At 40.3% G+C, this 23,119-nt stretch overlaps 1 protein-coding gene and 1 pseudogene across 6 annotated transcripts in view; one reads left to right on the plus strand and one right to left on the minus strand.

Annotated features, from left to right (window-relative positions):
* SLC24A3 (solute carrier family 24 member 3) overlaps positions 1–23,119 on the plus strand; it is a 454,104-nt gene that overhangs the window by 374,657 nt on the left and 56,328 nt on the right. For all 6 annotated transcript variants that reach the window (XM_016146148.2, XM_016146147.2, XM_016146152.2 and 3 more), the window contains one exon: positions 19,604–19,678. In XM_016146148.2, coding sequence (XP_016001634.2) covers positions 19,604–19,678 — 75 coding nt within the window. The remainder of the gene's footprint in view (positions 1–19,603; positions 19,679–23,119) is intronic.
* LOC118610617 lies at positions 21,214–21,343 on the minus strand (annotated as a pseudogene).

The raw sequence follows: 23,119 nt of genomic DNA on the forward strand, positions 1-23,119 counted from the left end.
CGGAATTGGTGGAGGTCAACAGCACCTCACACCTGGTACATAGAGTTTCACAGTAGGACACCAGTGTATTCTTTTCCTATTACTACTGTCACAAACTAGTGGCTTAAAACAACAGAAATTGATTTCCTTACAGTTCTGGAGATCAGAGGCTAAAGTTACAGTGTCGGCATGGCTATGAGATTAGGATGTAGACATCTCTTGTGGCCCATTATTTAAATGACCACACTGGGTAGTCTTAGTTGTTTTTTTGTTTTATTATTTTCCACAGTACCGTTAAACAGCCCCTTTATGTTGCCAGTGAGCCCAGCTAAGGGGTGAAGAGCAGCTCTACTGCAGGTTAGATCAGTTCTGGCAACAGCTTTGGCATGTTCAAAGCCTCTGAGTACATAGTCCTAGACAGCCTTAAAGAATGCTCAACCAGGTCCTGCAACTTCTTGAGCTGTGTGTATTTGATGACTGGGCCATGTAGACTTTGCCCCCTATGCAGAAGTTTGTCTTCACAGTGGGTTTTAAGGTCCTACAAGACAGGGAACCACTGTTCATTTTATTTTTATTACTTGCAAAAAATGTAGTTTTTTTAATATAATGCTTACAAGCATGAGCTTTTGAGTCAGTTGGCTGGCTTTATTACTGGGTATACAAAGCGTAGCAAGCCAACATGATCCTCAGTTTTCTAAATCTGTTAAATGGAGATGACATTATGTAGTACTGCATTAGTCAGCTGAGGCTGCCAAAGCAAAGTACCACAGACTGGGTGGCTAAACCAGTAGACATTTATTTCCTCATATTTCTGGGGGCCAAAAGTCTAAGACAGAGATATTGGCAGGCTTGGTTTCTTCTGGAGCCTCTCCCCTTGGCTTGTAGATGATCACCTTCTCCCCATATGTCTTCACATGGTCTTCCCTCTGTGCTGTCTGTGTCCAAATCTCCTCTTCTATAGAGACATCAATTATATTGCAATATATCTCACTTTAATAACCTCATTCTAACATAATTACCTCTTTAAAGATACTATCTTTAAATACAGTTGGATTCTGAGGTTCTGGGAGTTAAGATTACAGCACAAAAATTTGGAAAGGGGACACAAATCAGCCCATAACAACCATGCATCTTAAAGAGTTGTGTGGGAATTAAATTAAATAAAACATATAGAGAAAAATCATTAAAATGATGTCTGGCACTCATAAATATTCAATAAGTGGTGCTGCTGCTGCTGTTATTATTTTTAAAGAAAGTTGGCCAACACTCTCTCTGACCCCTTTCTATATCTGCTATAAAATAGTTCACAAGTTTAAAAGGAAAAAAAAAAAGCCTTCTGTGCCTTCAATTTCTTTTCAGTTTCCTAACTCAGTGCTTGTTTTTATAAGCATGGTCATTCCTAAATACTGAGGCATCACCAGTCAAAAGGGATGCATTTTCAGTCCTTTGCTTGATGGCAGTGGTATTTGTATGTGATTTAAAGGAAGGCTGCTTATCTCTTTGAAATGCTTATTATAAAGACAAGCTGTGTCAGTTTTTTCAGTGCAGGAATGCTGGCTTTGATTTTCATAGACCACTTGTGATTCGGTTAACTCATTTCCTCTAACTCCTGGGATCCAGAGTTTTACCATTCATAGAAAAACTAAGAAAACTAGTCTCTTATTTATAGATCCCAGGCACCCAAATGGCACCAGGAATTCTTCCCTCTATGGAAGAAACAAAAGGCTTTATAATATGTGAACCTAGAATATTAGTTCAATGTCCATCAAAAGGCTTGTACCAAAATGATCAAAGCAACTTTAATCATAATACCTCAAAACCCAAATATCCGTCAACAGGTAAATAGATAGAAAGAGTACTGCTCAACCATAAAAAGGAATAAATTATTGATACACACAACAATATAAATGAAGCTCAAAAATATGCTGAGTGGAAAAGTTCTGCGAAAATAAATACACTGTGTAATTCCACTTATATGAAGTTCTAGAATAGTGAAAACTGATCTATGGTGATACAGATCAGATCAGTAGTCGACTGAGTGGAGATAGGGCGTGATTGACTAGAAGTGAGATGGGAGACAGTTTTATGGGTAATAGAAATGTTCTGTGTTGACTAGGGTGGTAGTTATATAGGCATACAAATTTGTTTATAATTCTTTGAGCTAAATGGATGCATTTTATTGCTTACTCAAATTTTTTTATTTAAAAACCAATCAATAAATAAAATAATATCCAATGAAGATAGAAGAAAATTAATCTAATCATTTCACAGCGTGTGTGATTTAGAAAAAAAAAGATATTTGAGTACATTTTTTATATGTAAGCAAGTGTTATCTCATAGACACAGCCTGTTTCTAGTTCATTAATGACTATGAAATATCCTCATTTTTGAATGGAGGTTTGATTTCTTCATCTGAACTACTCCATGGTTGGTTCTTAGGAGAGACACTTACCTCCTTTGCATCTATGAGTTTGTTTCCATTATTATTGTTTTCCAGAGACCAGGAAGGCATACTAAGCATGGTATAGACTTTTCCATAAATTTCTAGAGGACAAAAATCAGACATGATTGTATTGATCCAGAGCAGGAAAAGCCTCAATCCAGAGCACATGCAAAAAAAAAAAAAAATTAAATTAAAAAAAAAAAAAAAAAGCTTAAAGTAGAGATGAATCCACCTGAGGGATATCATGGGTCCTAGAGGATCTCTCAGAACTTCAAGCACATAATTGGAACGTGTGGTGTGTGAACAGGTTCTTAAAGAAGGAATTATTAAGGTAATTAAATAAGGGACTGTTTTTGTGCCTCAGGTATCTATTGCTGTGTAACTAACCACCTCAAATTTAGTGGCATTAAAAACAAAAACCAGGAGACTGGGCAAAATGGTGTAAATGATAGAAACTTTGTTCATCGCCTATTGTGACCACATCAAAGTTGTAACAGAAACACTAGCAAAGAGCAAGCAGAGTCAGTCACCTGGAATCTAAATGAACATAAACCCTACGACTGGGGAGAGGAATAAGAAATCACCTTGCAATGGGTAGGAGGGGGCGAAGATGCAAGGCTGCCCAGTCCTGAGCGGCTGAGTGGAGCAGAGGCTAGCCACGAACATTCTTCTTAAAGGGGCCATGACTGTGATTAGACATTCTCAGTGATTATCCTGTTCGCTCTGAGCACCATCGCCGCCAGGTCAGCTGCTTGGGGCACACCAGGGACTTTCAGGAGGACATTTAGTTGTTGGAGTGAGGGCCAGAGTCCAGGCTTTCTCCCTGGCAGAAGCACTGGCTGTATCCACTGTTCCTTTGCTGAGCCCTCCCCACCACCCCCATGTGTGGACCCAGCACCACCATAGCTGAGATGTCTTCAAAGTGGACAAGAGAGGTCACTCCACTCAGAGGATTCCCTGACTCTGCCTTCCACAATTCACAGCCCCACTCCATGAAGCTTGGGCCTTCTCACATGATGGCATCCTCACGGTATCATGATAGCTCAGGGCTTTCAACATGAGTATTCCAGAAAATAAGGCAGACATTGCATGGCTTTTTATTATTTAAACTTAAAAGTTTTATAACATCATTTCTATCATACTCTATTGGTCAAAAAGCCACAAGTCCACTTGGATTCAAGAGAAGGAAACACAGATCCTCAATTTTTGATGAGGGGAGTGTCAAAGAGTTTGTGACCATGTTTGAAAACCACCCTACCCTAGAACAAGTGAATCAGTTTATTCTTTTCCATTTCCATCAATTGATGAATGGCTTTCCCAAGTCAGAATGAGAAAAGTAGTCCTTACAGCAAGTAGAGATCTGTCTGGGGAGACTTGGAACCTTTGCTGTAGGACTTAGTGGCTGAGAAAGAAAAGTTTGAGCTTTCTCTGGAACTTTACAATGTCCAATGTTGTAGAGGGACTCTATAAGAAAGTAGTCAAGTAAAGCACACTCAAGTATTATATCTCCCCTTTATTTTGCCTTTTGGGGGTTCTACACCACTGGTCACACATCCTAAAGTGAAGCTTGCCTACACATCCTATGTACCTTCACAAAGCCAGCAATCAGCTTTCCCATTAGAGGAATCTAGAGAAGCAGGCCTATACACCTGCAAAAAAAAGCTCATATGTATGACCATGCTTCCAAAAACGACCAGCATTTGAAGATCTTTCCCAAATGGAGGATCAAAATGTATAAACAGAACAGCTCTCTGCCAAGTAATTAAAGGTTATTCAGGTAATAGAATTTTTTTTTTAATTTTTAAAATTTTAGTATTCTTAAGAGTTTCATAAGGATATTGAAGCTATAAAACCAGAACAGGATGCTATAAAAAGGGAGGGCAATCAATAAAAGAAAAACAAAAAGAAATAGTTGGAAAAAAATTTTAATGTGACTTCTAAAATGTTTATTAAAAGAACTGAAATAATAAAATGTATACAGTGATGACCAAAATACAGACTTGATAGATACAAGGAAGAGCAGAAAGAAAAAGTGTTGCAAAATATGTTGGAAAGAGTAAAAAGGATGGAAAATCCTAACTAGAGTTCCAGAAGAAGAGAGTGCAGAAATTGGAAGAGAGGAAGTTAATGAACATATAATAGTAGGAAATCTTCTCTAAACAGAAGGAAAACAGGAGTCTACATATTGAAAGACTTGACACAGTGGCAGGCACAGAGAATAAAAATAAATCTACACATAGAAACATCTGCATGAAATTTTGAAACATCAAAGCTAAAGATCCAAAAATTTTGGGAAACAGGTCATGTATAAAGGAATGGAACTGGAATAACTTCAGACTTTAATTGGCAACATTGAATGCTAGAAAACAACAGAACCATAATATAAATGTTAGGAAAGATAATGAATTTGGACCCAGAATTCTATAGTTAGCTAAAGTAAGAATCAGAGGAGATAAAATAAAAATATTTTCCAACAAACCAAAGCTTTAGAATTTTATCTCTCACCTAACATTTTTTAGGAAGCTACTTAAGAATGTATGCCAGCAAAATGAGAGTAAAATCTAAAAAAGAAGTTGGCAGAATTAACACTGAAGTCCAATGAAAAGAAATCACAAAAGCCAGCTGAGCAAAAAGGCAAAAAAGAAAATGGTCCAAATTTTCAAAGAGAGTTATGAGGTCTCCAAGAAGAAGAAAAGAACTAATTGCAAGTCATATTAAAAAAAATAAATAAATGTCTTTACATATTATTATGGGGAAGAAAGCACATGTTGAATCTCCCAACAAGGAAAGAAATGTAGTTTCAAATTCCAAAACAAAAATCTACACAAGAAAGGTATTGTGAATATATGATGCCAACTAAAATGTGGAATAGTTTTTTTTAAATGGTGATGTTTAAGACTCATTTTTTCTTGACATAAGAACATTATCTTCTGAATGACAAGTGGGTCATGACATTAAGCCCATAAGGAAAGATTATATTCCTAGCACATTATTTGGCTCTACAGTAAATAACATTCGCTTACTAGCAATAATTCTATAATGCTATATATATATTTTTCCCACATTTAGACTCAACTTTTAGATAAAACATAGACAACTAAAAGATGGTTATAGACTAGAATTGAAATGTTTTTACTTTGACACTGTAAAAATCAAGTTCTACGTGAGAGAAGTTTAAAAGTAGAAAATGGAGTCAGGAGATGGATGGAGATAAGGATGTGAACATTCTTATTCTGCATAATATGGAATCAAGAGCTAGTTCCAAAAGCTAATGGAATATGAAATAGAGGAAAGCTTCAAAAATATATTAGCCCAAATAATAATAACTTTCAAATATTAGGAATGTAAGAAAATGTAGGGAATAATATAAGTGATCTAAATCTTCATTTTTTTATAGTGGAATTCAATAGATGATGTCTAAGGTGGAAAAATCTAGAAAGAGTTATTATGATCCCTTTAGTTCGCATTGTAGAAATAAGAACTAAAATAATCAAAAATGAAAATAATTAAAACTGTATACTGCTGGGCAGCAGGTGGGATGAGACAGGATCAGTTGTTTTCCATTATAAACTCAAGTACAATTTAATTTTTTAATATATGAAACTTAATTTTCTTAATATGAGGATAAAGTCCTTCAGATAACCCCTAGAAGAACTAATTCAATTATCCAGGAGAGGAAGATGGGGAAGGGAGAGGAGAAATGACGTCAGTACCTATCACTTGTCTAGTCTTTAATATGTGTCAGGCAGAGTTCTAAACCAGTTTACATATATTGTTTCATTTGACCCTCGTAATAACCCTTGAGGGGGATACTATCATTGTCCCCACTTTAAAGATGAGGAGACTGAGGCACAGAGATGTGAAAATGATAGCTTGCCCAAGGCCATACAACTAGTAATGTTGGAGCCAGGATTTGAACTCAGGGTTCCTGGTCGGTTCTTGTCTTTCACCATCCTGCCATCCTGCTACAGCAGTGCTGACGGGTGTGTCATTTCCTCACCTTTGATAATGAGTGGTCAATAGAAACTAAGATATGGAGGTAGAGTCAAATTATTTGATGTTAGTTTTGTGACGCCTAAAATAACTTAGAGCAGAAATGTCAATAGTAATAGTTACCTCTGTTGAGTGAAATAGGTAGTAGAAGGATCACAAGGAGAGGCAGAAGATTTTTACTTTCATTTATCCTCAGTTGTACTGCTCAATTTCTTTAAACAATAATCATCAATTTTATGTTTTAAAGTTTGTTATATAAAATCTACAAATTTCAGTGTTCTTGTAATTTGAAATCAGATAGAAATAGGAAGATATTTATGAAACTCAATTTATGACCCTTTTATCTCCCAAGATTGGAGTTAATTTGAATATATGTGCATGACTTATACAACCAAATGCACCCTTAGGAAATTTTATTTAAACACTTTATTAAGTTTTTTTTTTTTACTTGAAGAGAAATATATTAAAATATCCCTGCCAATACTTCTATCCAACTTAAAAGCTCCAGATAATGATTAAATTTTATCGGTCTGTGACAGTAAAGGTGAAGCTGTATGACCTCTGAGGCTAGGTCAGAAAAGGCTATACAGCTAGCTTCTGCCTATTCTCTGGGATACTTGCATTTGGAGCTCTGAGCCTCCACTGAAGTTGTCGAACTTCCCTGTAAGGAAGCCCCAACCATGGGGAGAGGCCACGTGTAGGTTTGGCGGATAACCCCAGCTGAGATCCCAGCTGAGTCATATATGTGAACAAACCTGATGATTCCAGCCCCCAGCCTTTGTGTCTTTCCAGCTATCAGGTTAAACCCAGCAATTCCAAACTTATTTTATTACAATGTGACTCTCAAAGTAAATTTTTATTATAAACTCAAAAGAGATATTAAAACAGATCTACTTTATAAGCAGAGTGAGGGATAGTAACACTGCTAGTGAACAGACTCTGAAATATTCATAAAGAATACATAAAATTTGATGTTATTTCTTAAAATCTCACACACATAGATAGGGTTTCCATCTTCATGCTGTGAGGCTGGAGGGTGCCGGGTAGTTCCTCATTTCTTATTTTTTGTATGTCACTCAGTCTAACGGGTTGTAGGAGAATGAGGAAGTGGTTTCAACCCCTGCTGGTGTTCGAATCACCTGGGAAGCTTTGAAAAATCCCAGTGGCCAAGCTACAACCCAGCTCAGCTCACTTAGCATCTCTGGGTGGAGTGAATGCGGGAACACAGGCAAGAGTGTTTTATGAAGCTTTGAGTAATTCCAGTGGGCAGCCAAGGTTGATCACCTGGCCTGAGAGAGTTTGATTCAAAGGGTCTGAGTGGGCCCAGGAATCTATATTTATCTAAGAGATTTATGTCATTCCTAATCACCGGGAAGGAGTCAATCATGTGGGTTCTGCAGGTATCGAGACCTGGTTCAAGATGTGGCTCAATCATTTTCAAGCCATTAAACTTGGCAAGTTATAGAACCTTAGTAAGCCTTAGTAAAGTGGGAATATTAAAAGGTTGTAAGGAAAAAGGCATGTAAAGTACTTGGCTCCGTGTTTGGCATGTAAGAACCAATTTTAAGATGTTGGCTAGTGTACGGAGGGGCTCCATCGCAGACCATGACCTCTTCAAAAACAGCCTTTCACTAGGTCGCTGGAGTCCCCACGTCATTCAGAGAGGCTCTTTTCTTTCATAAGAGTGAGATGGGGTGCTCCAGGTGAAGGCACTATTTATAAATGTGTACAAGTACAGCATTCCTTTTATCCCCAAATCAGAGGATCTTCTCATACATTTCTGTATGAATCTTTACACATTGCTAAGGGTGTGGTGTGGGTAAATATTTTCATTCAGGTGGAAAACTGAAATGCAGAAAAGGATAGGCCATGCTCCTGATCACACAGCACTAAGGGTGAAGCTGGGGAGATGCTCAGGCCTCCAGACTACTGACTCTGGAAAGTGGGGAGAATGAGAGAGGGGGAGGAGGATGCAGACAGAGGGGCGAGGACCCATGCCCATCCCAGCAGTCACCCAGCGCCCACCCCTTTTCTCAGCTTCCTCTGCACAGTGTGAGCATAGACCCCTGACATCGTTTGGTCCCCACTGAGTTTTGATCACACTTCCGATCCTGTGAACAGCTAAGATGGTAGCTGCTCTCCACTTAAAGATCATTTGCAAAGTGAAAATTAACATAAAAACTTGGGAGCTAATCTTTCCCATGTTTTTGGCTAAAAACTATCTGGGTCTTTGGGTAAAGAGTTTTGTTGGCTGGTTGGTGTTACTGGCTGCCTTAGCCCCACAATTCTCTTAGCTCTCTGCCGTGTTGTTTAACTCAGATCAAGCCAAGATGTGTTACTGTGCTTTAATTTGCAATTTCTTTAATGCAAGAGGGGAAATATCTTCCAAGCACACATTAAAGAAATGTTCTTGTGTTCAATTTGCCCTGGCTGCAGAATTGATTCATGCATATCACCTGCTCTCCCTACCCTGAGTCACAGAAATTACTTAAAATAGATTGTCTGATGGAAGAACTGGGGCCAGATGAGCCACACATAGCGACCAGTATTTTTTAGTATCACATTATGCCCTGAAGAGCAGAGTGTGACTCTACATACGCACCTGAGAAGGGACAGGGTACAGGTGCTTCCCTTTCAACCTACAGTGCTTCCATGGGTGGTGACCCCCCATATTTCCTTTGAACACATACTCTATTATAAGTCAGGTTAGCTCCTAATATTGCAAAAGTCCCATTCTTTGTTAAACAATTGGTAGAAATCTTAATTTTAAAGTACACAATCCATACTTCCTCCTCTCTAACTCAATGAAGCCAGGGAAATGTGGATTCTTCCAGGAATGAAACAGACAGCTCTAAATCTATACCCATGCCTGTGGACTGAAAAGTAGCTGGTTCTCCTGATTTTGTATCCCCTTTGTCTTCAGCATTTTAATTTCCTAGCGAAGAGAGGGAATTGGAGCATCTGTCCCCCATGATTCCATTACCAGTTTTCTGACAGCATAGAAAGCGTCAGTTTCTGCATCCGGTGATATTACAGACACCGAATGCTAATGTTATAATGTGTGTGATTTTAGCCAGGGTCTTCCAAAAGCTTAAACTCCAATACATGGTCTAGGAGTCTGATTTCTGAACTTACATGATGTGTCAACACTTCAAACACAGAGAAGCCTCACACCATTTTAGAGACCCTATGATGCTGGACACTGAAATGATCCCTCAAACTTGAGGCTGTCCCTTTAGATTTTCTGATTGATAAAATGAGGAAGTATTTGCCTCCTACATACATCTAGCTACTAACCAGAATGGCATAAATTAAAAAAAAAAAAAAATTCAGCACCACTCTGGTTTGCATTTCTTTATAATGTCTTTCCAGTGGATGGAAAACAAAGACAGGAAGAAAGCAGGAATTTTCTGGCATGGTTCTATACATTGTACATCTTAAGCAGAGTTGGTGCTAGAAATTAGTGGAGTAAGAACCCCCATACTAGCAGCGCTTCTAATTGGCATCTGCAGCTCAAACACCCCCAGTTGCAAAGATCCTAAGGGCTGCCCATGCCCCCTGCAGCATGCCCAGACCCCAGTGTCAGGGTAAGGGCTCAAAGCCACCCCACCAGTCTCTTGTTCCAATTTGACAGGGGTGACTCAGGCTGGGGACTTCTGTCCTCTAAGCCAGCACTTCTCACACTGCAGCGAGAATGGTGGTCCCCAGGGGGTCTTGTTAAGATGGAGATTCTGATGCAGCAGGTTGAGGGAGGGATTGAAAGCGCATTTCTAACAAGCCGTTCTGGACCATAGGAGTAAATAGCAGTCTGTGGAGAGCACCTCTTCAGCCCTCAGAGGGATGAATCCCTTTCTGTACTTATCAGGCTGAGATAGAAGAATGAATTTGGGAGCCACTTTAATTCTCCTTGGAAAACTGTATACATATAGCCTAGTTTCTGTCCATGATAATGGATGAAACAGAAAGCTCAAATAATCGAAATCTGCAGACAGCCTCAAACAGTGTTTTTGCCACTTCCTCTATCCCAGTTCTTATCAGCATAGCCAGATGGACTGAGAGCCACCTTACCTTCCATCTCCTTTCTGGTGGAGGAACAATTAATTAAATGACTGACAGCCAGGAACTAAGAAGGACTAGAGCCTCAGGGCTTCCCTTTCCAAAAACTAGATTAGGAAGTCTGTGAACTTTGATGAGAAAAAAATTACATCTTTACTTTTACTAACCACTGACATTTAACATTTCATTTCATTATTCATGAGGCAACAGACCATAGTTACATTAGCAGTACCTGTGACTTTGTCTCCCATAGAAATGTAAGATATTTTTGTGCTGTATTACAGTTATTGCAGAAATCTCAGCTCTGTCTCCATTCATCACTATGTGGAAATGATTAACTCCTCTTATAATAAGGTAGCTTCCTGGCTCTTGGTAATAAAAAGACACATGCATTACTGTATCTCCATTTCTCAGTGTTCTGGTAACAGTAGTTCAATGAATCGGTTTCTTTTTAATTCTTTGTTATTTTTTGCATTTTAATACACAATTCTGAAAAGGTGGTCATAGAGTGTGAAGGGGCGCATAGTACATAATGTTTAATAACCCTGAGAATAATGTCGGACTATGAAGAAATGGCAGCTGGTGTGCTCAGCACTGTCAACACTAAGTAAATCAATCGTTCTTTTAGATCAAGGATCACAAATGTATTTTCCTGCAGGGCCCGAGTATATAAAATAAATGAGTGAAGTGGTCAGATCTAAGGAAAACAATAGCAGAAAGAAAGTAGTACACAGCAACTGACTCTTGCCCTCGGAATCGGGGGACAACAGAGTGGAGGACACTATGGCAAGCTAAAGAATGCACGTGCTGTCCACGAGGGCGCCGCTGACAGCTCCACAGTGACACGAGAATACCCCGTGTCGCCAGATCTTCAGATTTTTCCAAGAGAAGCCAAAAGCTTTGGCATTGTGGAAATCCTGCCCCCTCCCAAAATTGTGATGTACATGTTGGCAATTGTTGCAGTTAACAAGAAACAAAGGGGGAAAAAAAACCTCTGAGCAGGCAAAACAACCAGAATAAAATAGCAGACACTATCAAACATGAGGTAAATAAGCAATATAAAAAAAGTTTTGGCTTTTCCTTTGTGTTAAGAATATTTATTCCAGAATCACTAAATTTCCTATTTTATGCAAATCCAGAGAAAGGCAATTAACACCCAAAATCTAATAAGTAAGGTTTAGCAAATAAAAATATAGGGCACCCAGTTAAATTTCAATTTCAAAAAATAAGCAACAGATATATTTCCCAGGTAATATTTGAGTTCATACTTATATTTTTAAATTACTTATTGTTTACCAAAAATTCAAATTTAACTGGGTTTCTTCTATTTTATCCGGTAACTTTACTAATAAGCCAACTCCAAGTTATGATGGAGTAGTTACTATTAAAATTAATATGTAATGTTAACATTAACAACTAACATTGGTTTTTTTTGTTTGTTTAAATAATGTTTTTACTGAAGTACCACATGCATCCAGAAAAGTGCACATGTCATAACTACAGCTCAGTGACTTTTCACAGTTGAGCACACCCAGTAACCAGGACCCTGGTCAAGGAAGAGAAAAGTCCTGGCTTCCAGGAGCCCTGCTGCCCTTTCACACTCTGCCGGGGCCCCAGGGGAGCACTATTTAGGCTTAAAACAGCATCGGTTAGTGTGCTCTGCTTGAGAACCTTATGTAAATAGGGTTGGATTGTATTTCAAGCTTATAAAACTTGTGCTTACCCTGATTATTAGATTATTGTGTAAATCCATGTTTTGAGGTAAAGCAGACACTGCCGATGCCCCACCCATGACCCCTCACCCTTCCCACTTCAGTTTCCTCCAGCCTGACCTCCAACTGCCAGAACCTGCATTTCTCTATCTGATGATTCTCTTTGGTCACTGCCCCTGGAGCAGGAACTGCAGGGGATTGACACTCCTGGGAGGAGCCCTGGACCACTGTCTGATGGGTGAATACATAGCCCAGCTCCCCCTCCCATTGGGTGAGGTAAGGGGAGAAGCATGTTCTACATGGTCTCCCAGAGCTCCCCACCAGGACTGCACCCCAGCTGCCCCTGAAATAACTTGCTTATTATCTTCCTTCCACCCTCTGCCTCACTTCCCCCACCCCCTAACAATGTTTCCTAGAATCACCTCCCAAATAAATTATGTGCACTAGAATCCTTGTCTTAGGCTGTTTCTGGGTGAATCCAAGCTAACACATCCAGTTACATGAAATTACCCTAAATACCCTACATTTATTCAACAAACTCATACCTAGTGCTAGTACCTAGTGCTGTTAAATGCAGTGTTAGGTGCTGGCACAGCAATGCCTGGCAGTGATGCAGACTCTACTCCTAGAGTGAGTGGGTGAAGGGCTCCCCTAGCACAGCAGGCTGCAGTTCAGCATTTCCTTCTCTAAGGCAGAGCCAACTCGCCATGAATTCTGCCACGTGTGAGAACGCTGTAAGCTACCAAATTTTGAAAACCTAGCAGGCAATAATTTACAGTTAACGTGAAAACAACTGCACATAATGTTTTGGATGATTGAGAAGGCACTTCTGAGTCCCAGGCACTCCGGATCATTATAAGCATCCGTGGTTATTGTTCAGCACGATCAATGAAGAGCATTCAAGAGATTACTGTATGTCTGCACTGTCCTGATGTGGCCTCGTTTTTATTTAAATATTTCGCCAGTAGCAGCTTGTTTACTTGTCATTTCTTTTCTTCACATAAAATGAGAACTCAAAATGAGATTTCTTAGAAAAAATAAAATTAAAAATATGAATTCATTTTCATGTTTGTGAAGATTAATAAACAGAAGTTCATTGTATTTTGCAAAAGCACATTATTATCTTTTTATGTGGCATGATTATTACTGATCATTTTCAACAGTAAACTTCTAGAAAGCGGGAGAGCAATTTGTATTTTAGTGATTTTCCCCAGGATCGAAGTATTTGAAAAGTGTGCTTGAATAATGAACAGACAATAGTGTCAAGACATCCTTGTGGGAGGGAAACTCAGTTCAGGCCCTCACCTGTTCTAAACCCTAGTGCCACCGTGTGTCTCAGGTTGTGTGGGGGTACCCCGCAGCCCATCCTCGTTCCACATCATGTGGCTGTAAATAGAGTTGGCTGTAGAAATTGTGTCAGCTCAAAATCTTGGAACAAAATTCATGTTATGACTTTTCAAATCTCTTTTCCATGAAATTTGTGTGAAATAACATTTCTCTGAGTCGATAGCAGTTTTGTGTTTTATGTCATGTAACTATTATGGTGTTCTATCTGCCTCAACAGTTTTTTTAAAAGGCAGACTGCTCATGAGTTGAGAGTATTTGTGCTTTTTAAAATATGTCTGCAATGTCAAATTTCATTCTTCATCAAGAAAGATCACCATCTCTATGTACACTATATATCCCCACATATACTATGTGTGTATATCATATATTTGTATTGAAAATCTATATACAACTATTTATATATACACACATATTAATATACAGAAAACATAAAAACAAAAGTCAGTTTTATCACTGACTTTTAGCCTCCTCGAAGGACCTATAATTCCAGAAGATTATCACTCAACATTTGAATAAAGGAGAATGTTTTTTTCTCTATTTTGGAACTGTAGGGTTTTCTTTTCTTTATTTCTTATATTTCTTTATTTTTTTTTTTTTTTTTTTTTTTTTGCATTATGCCACTCTGAAACTGAATGAAATTCTAAGCAGGAAACTAAAGTTGCACATTCAATAGAAAAAGTGTGAAATGCACTCCAGAAAAGGAAAAGAAATATCAGGATGAAATTCCAGCTGGGAGGGATTCCTAGAGCTATGGGGGGGGGGCGGAATAAAGCTTTTGGCTTTAATTTATGGAGGAGTTTGCCAGCAGATGGCCTCTTATAATCCGCACCATCTGTATTATTGATTAATGAGGTCAAGGGCAGAATTACTCACTGTTGGTTTTCTCCCAGGACCCCTGTTCTGGTCTCTTTGCCAGAATGACTTGCTTTTCTTCCTTGCAGCCATTTTACGAAGTGCTAAAAAAGTATTGTCTTCTTCTCATCAATGTCCCCCCTGCTCTGGTTTGAGTAACACCTGCCAACAGATGCCAAGGAGCCTTCCATTTGATCCCTCTCTACCAATAAATATGTTCAGGGTCTGAGTCAGATGATTGCTAGCCTCCATGTCAAGATAAAAGATCCTTTAGCGATAAGTAAAGGGAACCACTTAGACCCCCCAGGTATCAGTGTATTCACGTTTATGAAAAAAAAAAAAAAAAAAACATTTGGTCACCAAACAATAAGTTGTATTGGTATTGGGGTTTTTTTTTTTTTAACCAAACTATCTAAACAGAGAAATTTCAGTTTCATTTAACTGACTTTCTCCTAGAATATGTCTATACCATATCTATATCCATATCTGAGGTCCTTATGGTGACTCTTTTCTTCTTTGATTGCTTGCCCTGAATCTCATTAAAGCAGTGTATTTTTAAAGTTGAGCTGTGGGCACTGCTTTTTTGTCTCTCACCTTCGACCCTCTCCTCCTATGGCTACCATCTCTAACATACCTGCCTAATGGCTTAAAGTCATGGAGAAAAGAAAGTCTCCAGGAGGTCATCGAAAATGGGTGTGTGCTTTTCATCCTTGTCACCAGTGAGGCATGGTAGCATAGTGTGTGGGGAGAGAGGCTTGAGACCCAGGCTTCCTGGGTTCAGATCCCAGCCCCTCTCTACTGCTAGTTGGACAATTTTGGTCAAGTCCCTCTCTTGGCCAAGCCCATATTGCTGGTCAGTGTGGGTTACAGTGCCCACCTTATTAGGTTATTGAGTGATTGAATGAGATAACTCTTCATGATATCTTTATATGCAGAAAGTGTTATATAAATATTTGCTGTTGTGAACAGTTGAAGCAACCGGGCACACATGCAGGGCTGCCCCGTGCAGAGCGAGTGGGGCCCCGCTGTGCATGTGTGGCACTGCACCACTTAGAGAAGGTGCAGAACTAGCAAAGTGTGGCTATGTGTGCACACAAGGCTGCCTCACCCTGAGGAAGGGCGGAGTTAGTAGGGCACTAAGATGCAAGCATGCAGAGCAGCCCTACTCAGACTCTTTTCTGGCAGTAGACAGTTAAAGCAACAGGGCACATCAAGCAAGCACTGAACAGCCCTGCCCCCACTGGGCGGCCCCACCAGATCAGAAGGGCCAGAAAGCATGCAGATACCAGGTTGCCTCACCCGGGACCCACTTTTTCAGACTGAATGACACACCAAGCACAGCACCTGCTCTCTCCAACTACAACTAATCTGCCAAAGCTATCTGACACAACCTATACAGAGATCACTTTTTCAAGACTGGGAAAGATAGCTGTTCCATATAACCCATAGAAACAAACACAGAAATTCAAACAAAATGGAGAGACAGAAGAATACGCCTCAAATGAAGGAACAATAAAAAAATTCCAGAGAAAAACCCTAATGAAATGGAAATAAGTAATTTGCCTGATAAAGAATTCAAAGAAACAATTATAAGGATGAGCAACAAATTTGAGAGTAGAATAGAGGAACTCAGAAAGCACTTTGACGAAGAGAAAGTATGGTAAAGAACCAATCAGGAATGAAGAATACAATAACTGAAATGAAGAATACAGCAGACAAGTTAATACAGAAGAACAGATTAGTGACCTGGGAGACAAAATAATGAAAATGACCCAATCATAAAAGCAAATTGAAAACAGAATTTTTTTAAAATGTAGATAGCTCTGGGAAAATACCAAGCACCCTAACATTTGCATTATATGAATTCCAGAAGGAGAAGAGAGAAAGAGGCAGAAAGAATATTTGAAGAAATAATGGCTGAAAACTTTTCCTAATCTGGAGAATGAAAAAGACATCCAGATCCAGGAAGCATAGAGAGTTCCAAACAAGATGAACTCAAGAAGACCCACACCAAGACGTAGTACAATTAGAATGGCAAAAGTTAAGGATAAAGAGATAATCCTAAAGGCAGCAAGAATGAAACAAGTCACATACAAGGGAAACATCACAAGGCTTGATTGCTCAGAAGCAACTTTACAGTATGAAAGGGGGTGGCTTAAAAAAAGGAATTTACAACCTAGAATACTATATCCAGCAAGGTTAATATTCAGAATTAAAGGAGCGATAAAGAATTTTCCAGACAAGCAAAAACTAAAGGAGTATACAACCACTATATCAGACTTACGTAAAATGTTAAAGGGTCTTCTTAATGCAGAAAAGTAAAGACCACACCAGAAATAAGAAAATACGGGAAAGAAATGTTTGCTGTTGTGGTGAATGGTTGTCACCAAAAAAGTAGGTAGAGGTGGATTTGAGGTCATGGTTACAGCTCTTACTATAGTTATCACAGAATCATCAATGATACTTTAATTCTCTCTAGAGCATGGAAAGAAATTATTTTTTAGTTTGATTCCTTCTTTCTTGTCCTCCAGCTCATTGCTTCTATAGAAAAAAATGGGTTTTGCTAAGTGTAGGCTCTGAATCTGGAGTTGAAATTTGATAATAGCTAGACATTGAAAACTTCTATTTATAAAGGGATAAAATAGATCACTATCCATCTGGATTTGACATCTTAGACCTAGTTCAACATATTATCTTGCAGCAGTAAATCTAAGTGGATTATTTGGATTATTCTTTTTTACTTTAGTTTTCATTTTTATTAAAGCTATATATACACAGAGCTTAAAGAGGACGCATCCAGCTTTAAAAGGTTTGTTCGGAAAGACAACCATCTTCTAGACCCACCAACACCAGTTCCCCACTCTTCTGAGATAGCTACTTTCTACTACTCTGGTTGTTCCTGCAATTTGCTCAATATCTCTAAATAACATGCTTAGATGGCAGTTACTTGATGTTTTTAGTTCAAGTATTCTCCAGTGACCTCACAGTATGGAAGAGGAAGGCTTAAGTCTCCTTCAGCCCCATCCACTCCTCCTCCTCCTCAGCCCTTCAATCTTCCCAAATAGTTATATCATAAATTTAGTTAGACAATAGTCTATGTTCAGTTTATTATGACTCTGTGACCACTGTTTATAACTGAGAAAGTCTGGGGATTAAATCTTGATCAGTCTTTCAGTTATCCTGGTTTTAGACCTACCTTCTAGCGCTTTGCCTACTTCCAGCCGAATGACCAGTTGTTCTGCTTTCAGCTTCCAAAATTTTTGTGCTCTGATCTGCTCCTCTAGTCTCTTTTTCTTATGGGTTTATATCTTGTTTTTAAAGAATCCCTTTACTATTATCTTGTTACAGTATAACCAGAGGGAGCAAAGGTAATGGCATGTGTTCAATCTGCCAACATTAAATAAAAGCCCAAGTGATTTTTTAAAAAAATTAAAAATTGATATTTTCCATTTACCTACTTGTAATAAATTGAGTAAATATTCACAACCTTTTATGACCTGCTGGAAAATGAATACTCTAATCCAATATAATCTTTTCTGTAGCTAGTGAGTGATGACCATAGGTTCTAAGAGTAGATGATAAAAGGAGAGAAAGATAAAAGGATGAAAAGTATTTCACATTTGTTCTCAAGTGATTTTTTTAGCACCTCTTCTTGACAACCCCTTCATTTGTAATTTAAATCTGCAAATACGAAACCTAATAAGGCAAAATTAGCAACAGAAAATATCTAAGTGTCCGTATAACAAGTGGAAGAATTTGTTAATGGAAAGAGACTAGACTCATTATTCATTTATGATTCTATTTAAGTCATATCTTTCATGTTATTTGAATCCAGAAAGCCTTCTTTGGTTTGGCGTTGCCTGATCTTTTCTTTGTAGACTGACACAGCGGTCAGAAAGAGAAAAGGCACCAAAGGTTGCCTTGTCCCTGGAATTCCTTTTTCCTATTGTCTTTGGTGCAGCATGTGCCTGTCATTGGCCCAGCTGAGAGTTGACATTTGCTTTGTCCTTTTTCACTTACCAGGCCAAGGACAAAGACAGCCAGACGTGTCTTGTGGTCATAGGATAGCTGACACTTTTCTAGGGAGGCAGGAGGGAGTCGTGAGTGACAGCCCAGGAGGCACCTCTGACATGGTGTTGTGGACTGTCCTCAGTTTCTTTGTGAGGGTCTGCCAACATGGATCTGCTCTGAAAATCAGAGAAAAAAATACTAGGTGTTCTTCAAAAAGAGACTCTAAAGAACATACCAATGAGAAATGACTCTTCCTCCAGAATAAGGGTCTTACCCTGGCACCCAAGGCTCCCTCCCCTCCCCCGTCCTCTCCTCTGCACGATGCCCAGCCCTGGCTCCTTTGTCCTTCTTTGTTGGGCCACTTTCTCCTACAGGAGATCTGGACAAAGCTGCTGAGTGAGGCAGCCTTAGCCCCCAGCAACATGCCTATTAGCATAGGCTCAGCAAAGCCATCATATCTTTAAAGGGGCAACTTCCAGCTGCCTAAGAACAACATCTTCTCCAGATCAATATGCAAACTGATCTTTAAAAATTCTGGTTAAACCAGAGGTCAAGTGCCAACTAGGCCAGGCAGATAACAGAGATGAGAGAAGAAGGCCAGGAGGGGACCTCCAGTCAGGCTTGCCCATGCGCCTTCTAAAGGGCAGCTCAGGTGCTCATCCCACACAGGAGCATGGGCTGTGGCAGATGCTAGAGTGTTGACAAGGACACAGGGTAAGATTGTTTATCCTATCCCCTTACGGGGACATTAGGGACATTGATCCACTTCTGGGAGACACTGGACTCCTCTGACAGGTGACTGTTCACCAGAGGTCCCCTTCGGTCTTCCTGAACCTTCTTCAGTCTGCCCTACAGCTTGGAACACATCCACTCAACATCCCCTTTCTCCTCTACCGGGGTCATACCCGAGTCATGTTGGGTGGCACTCACTGCTCCCCCGACTCCTTCCCCACTTTCTCTCATGGACTTCTCCCCCTGATAAAATTGTTGTAACTGTAATCTCATCTTGGCATCTACTCTTCAGAAGGTCCAGACTAATATACCTAAATAAATTCCTATTGACAGGCAGATCGACTGGTCCAAGACAGGAGATAGAAATATACTAGGTCATGTTTCAGGTTCATCACTGGCCAGAACCTCCAGGAGCCATGATCTCTCCTTTGCAGTTCGATGTCCTGTTTCTTACTGTTTTTCCCCCCTTTTCCTTCAGGTTGTGGCTCTTTCCTCCTGGTGCCTGCTGAGGGATTCGATTTACTACACACTGTCTGTGGTAGCACTCATCGTGGTAAGTGTGTGATGGACACCTCGCCTGAATTCCCTTACACTGAATTCCTGATCATCCTTCCTACCTGACTCGGGGTTTGCATGTGTGGCTCCTCTATGGAACAGGTTCAGGGCTTTCTGGTGATGATGAGCAGCAAATGGATGTCTATGTGTAGAGGAGGCCTTTCTTGTTTTCGGCTATTTTAATCACCTAGCACCCCAGCCTCATAGTTTAGAGCTCAGAACAGAGTGTAGCCTCTGGTTACCTGGTTCCATGAGAGTCCCTGCTGTTTTCCTGTGACCCTTCTGACAATTCCTTCTTACTTTCCTCATGGGCTCCTCTGTAACTCCCTTCAACATCAGTGGCCTCGGGTTGGAGCTTACTTCTTCCCTGTTTCACTCTGTTTGCTCTCCCAGGACAGCCCTGCCCTTCCCACAGAGCCCATTGCCATTGCCACCTTTGTGCAGACACCCCCACACTGCACTCTCAGCAGAGGAATGTCCCTAAGGTCCAGTCGTGGAGAAGCAAATCTCTACTAGGCATCTTCATGTCCCAAACACAACAGGTCTCTAAACTTTGGATCGTTTGTCAAAGCTGGCCCTCCTTCTATATTTCAGCCCTTATTCCTATCCTCCTACCCAATCTAGGAATGATATTAAATTGACCTTTCCCCCAGCTGCTTCTATATCATTTGACTTAGTTGCCCTGTGGATCTTCATCTCCTAAAAATCTCCCCACTGTGTCCCTCTGTAGCTCATTTTAGTTGAGGCCTTTTACATTGCAGGTCAGTGTTGCAACCAGTAGTATCACTGCCACCCACTCTCCTACCACTTCCCCCAGTCAGTCCTCAGAGACGTCCAATGGTGTCCCGAGAATGCCAGTCTCTTGTTTAGATGGTCAGTGGCTCTATGTCACCTGTAGGGACAAACCCAAACCCCTTCATTTGGCCAGAGAAGTCATCCAGGAGAAGGGTGGTAAATCAGAAGGAACTGAGATGAGAGTTGGGAGGTCTGACTTCTATTCTGGTCCCCCACTTACCAGCTTTAGTGACCTTGGAGAAATCAGTCTCTCCAGTTCTTAGTTTTCTTACTTATAGAATAGGCATATATACTGAAGGGTTTGCTCACCTGTTTACAGACCATTTAACCTGTAGATTATTTAACTGGAAATCTCTACAAATAAGCTGACAGTGATGTTTAATACAAGACTTTCCACAAGGAGCCAAATAGGTACTTCAGTCAACAGTGCTTCTTAACAATGAAGCTCTTGGATTACATCCAGTCCCTTTATTCCGGGCCATTGATAATCTAGAGGATGAGAGCGCCCCAGGCAGGGAAGGGTTCAAAGAACCCTGCTGAACCTTGTTCTCAATTATTCCCTGTGGAAACTGAATGGTTACCCCAAATCTAGAAGACTCTCACCAAGCCCAGACTTCTCAGACATGCTCTGCAGTGACCTTTGTCCCTTGGTGCATGAACCACACTGATCACTTGTGTTGCACTCTTCACCCTTTTGGATATTTTAGGATAGTTTTTGAAAGTGTCTTTTTTTATTAACGCCTACAGCACTTGGTCTTCCTAGCTGGTCTCTCATCCAAGTACTAACCAGGCCCAACCCTGCTTAGACCCTGCTTAGCTTCCAAGATCAGAGGAGATCGGGCTTGTTCAGGGTGGCATGGCCATAAACTGAAAGTTACTTGTTAAAAGAAACAAGGTTAAGAGATGGTATAAATAAACACAACTCTGTTTTTGCTGCATTCAAGAAAGAGATGACCACTTTCAGAAAGACAAGACGATGACCCAGACAGCTTAGGCGAGATGGCCAGGAGCAGGGGTGGGGCAGTGTCCGCCCCAAAGAGGTTTGCAGGTGTCGGCTTCCTTCTCTGTCTTCAGCATAGACATCTCCTGGTCTATGTGTGGAATAACTTATCTTCTGTCCAATTCATCTAGACATTTCCAAGATGAAACAAATGTACTTGTTGCTAATGATTGTAAGGAAGTAGAGTGGTTTTGCTTCTGGCTGCAGGTGCCACCCACCTGAGCGGGGTCTTTGGGCAAAGCGCCACAGTCTGCACCCCAGTGCCTGGGTGAATCGCAGAGCTGGGCCAGCAGAACGGCAGGCTGCCTGCAGCTTGCATTCCCCTCAGACAGGAACAAGGTGCAGAAGCAAGTGATTCCAAAGATGTACCGTGTGTTTATGGCCCAGATGTCAAAGCTAGAGTTTTGCAATTTTGAGAAAAATTACATTCCTCCACTGTTAGGAAGTGATAGAAAAGATAAAGTTTGGCTCCTAAGGGTTCGGTTTTGGTTCTTTTTACTTTACCTGGCGTTCCACCAACTTTAATGGAAATGCCCAGTGTGCTTACTTAAAACACACAACCCAGAGATTTTAATTTAGTGTGATCTGAGCTAAGACCCAGGAAATTGCACTTTACCCCAGACTTTCCCCTGCCCCTGCTGCCAGGTGATTCTAATACCAGCAATATCACACTGAACTTTGAGAAACTCGACATCAAAATACTCGGGGACACCATTTCCTCCAGATATCCATCTGTTGCGTGATCACTTCTAGAGTAAATTTTGAGATTCTCAAAAGCAAGGCATAGTGGCAGCTTGTTTGTCTGAATTTCTGGCTGCTGTTCATTTTCATGGTCATCTTCATGAGAAACGTTAAACCAGTGTGAGGAGTAAAATAGTCTTATACCCAGAAGACTTAGCACTTAGCAGCACTTAGCAACGGAGGTCTCTGTGTCCCCATATCGGGACCATGCCCCAGCACTAGGCTGCTGCTCACACACACTGTATCTTTTTGTCAAAGTTTCCAGGTCTTCTTTCTGTGTTTCCCCTAATGCCATGGTAACAAAACCACTTTCTTCTGGCCTTCCTTTCATAATGCTAAGCTTCTCTATAGGACCTGCAATGGGCACTTCAAATTGCTTTTAAAAATCCTCCCTCCTAGCCACAAATAATTACCAACCATCTGAACAATTTATTTTAACTGTTAGGGATGTTTACGGTTCTGAAAGGGTCAGAAGACAGAACTACCAGTTCCCTGAGGTGATGCCATAAAGAGCTCATTCAACAAGAGGGCAAGTCTGGACTAAGTGAGACCAGATGCCCCTTCTATATACATCCGAGAGTCGGCCCTGCAGACCCAGCAGAGGAGACTCGAGGACAATCCTTGGGGCCTGGGGATCCAAAGAGCAGGAAAGACAACTTCCCCAGAGATGCTTATGGCCACTGTGCCAGGAGAGTGCTAACAGACTCATTATTACTTGGATTTCTTTTGGACCCAGCCAAAAAGGAAAACCATAGAAGTAAAACAAGCATGTACATTCTGAAACCAACAGAGCTTAGCCGTTAATTTAGAAACGAGGGGCTCAGTTCACTTAGGTATTTGGCTTTCACCCAACCTTTTCTCTGTGCTATTTTCTAGTATGTTTGTTGTCATTTTTTAAATGAG

Source organism: Rousettus aegyptiacus, unplaced genomic scaffold (assembly GCF_014176215.1).
Source record: "Rousettus aegyptiacus isolate mRouAeg1 unplaced genomic scaffold, mRouAeg1.p scaffold_m13_p_12, whole genome shotgun sequence".
Lineage (NCBI taxonomy): Eukaryota > Metazoa > Chordata > Mammalia > Chiroptera > Pteropodidae > Rousettus > Rousettus aegyptiacus.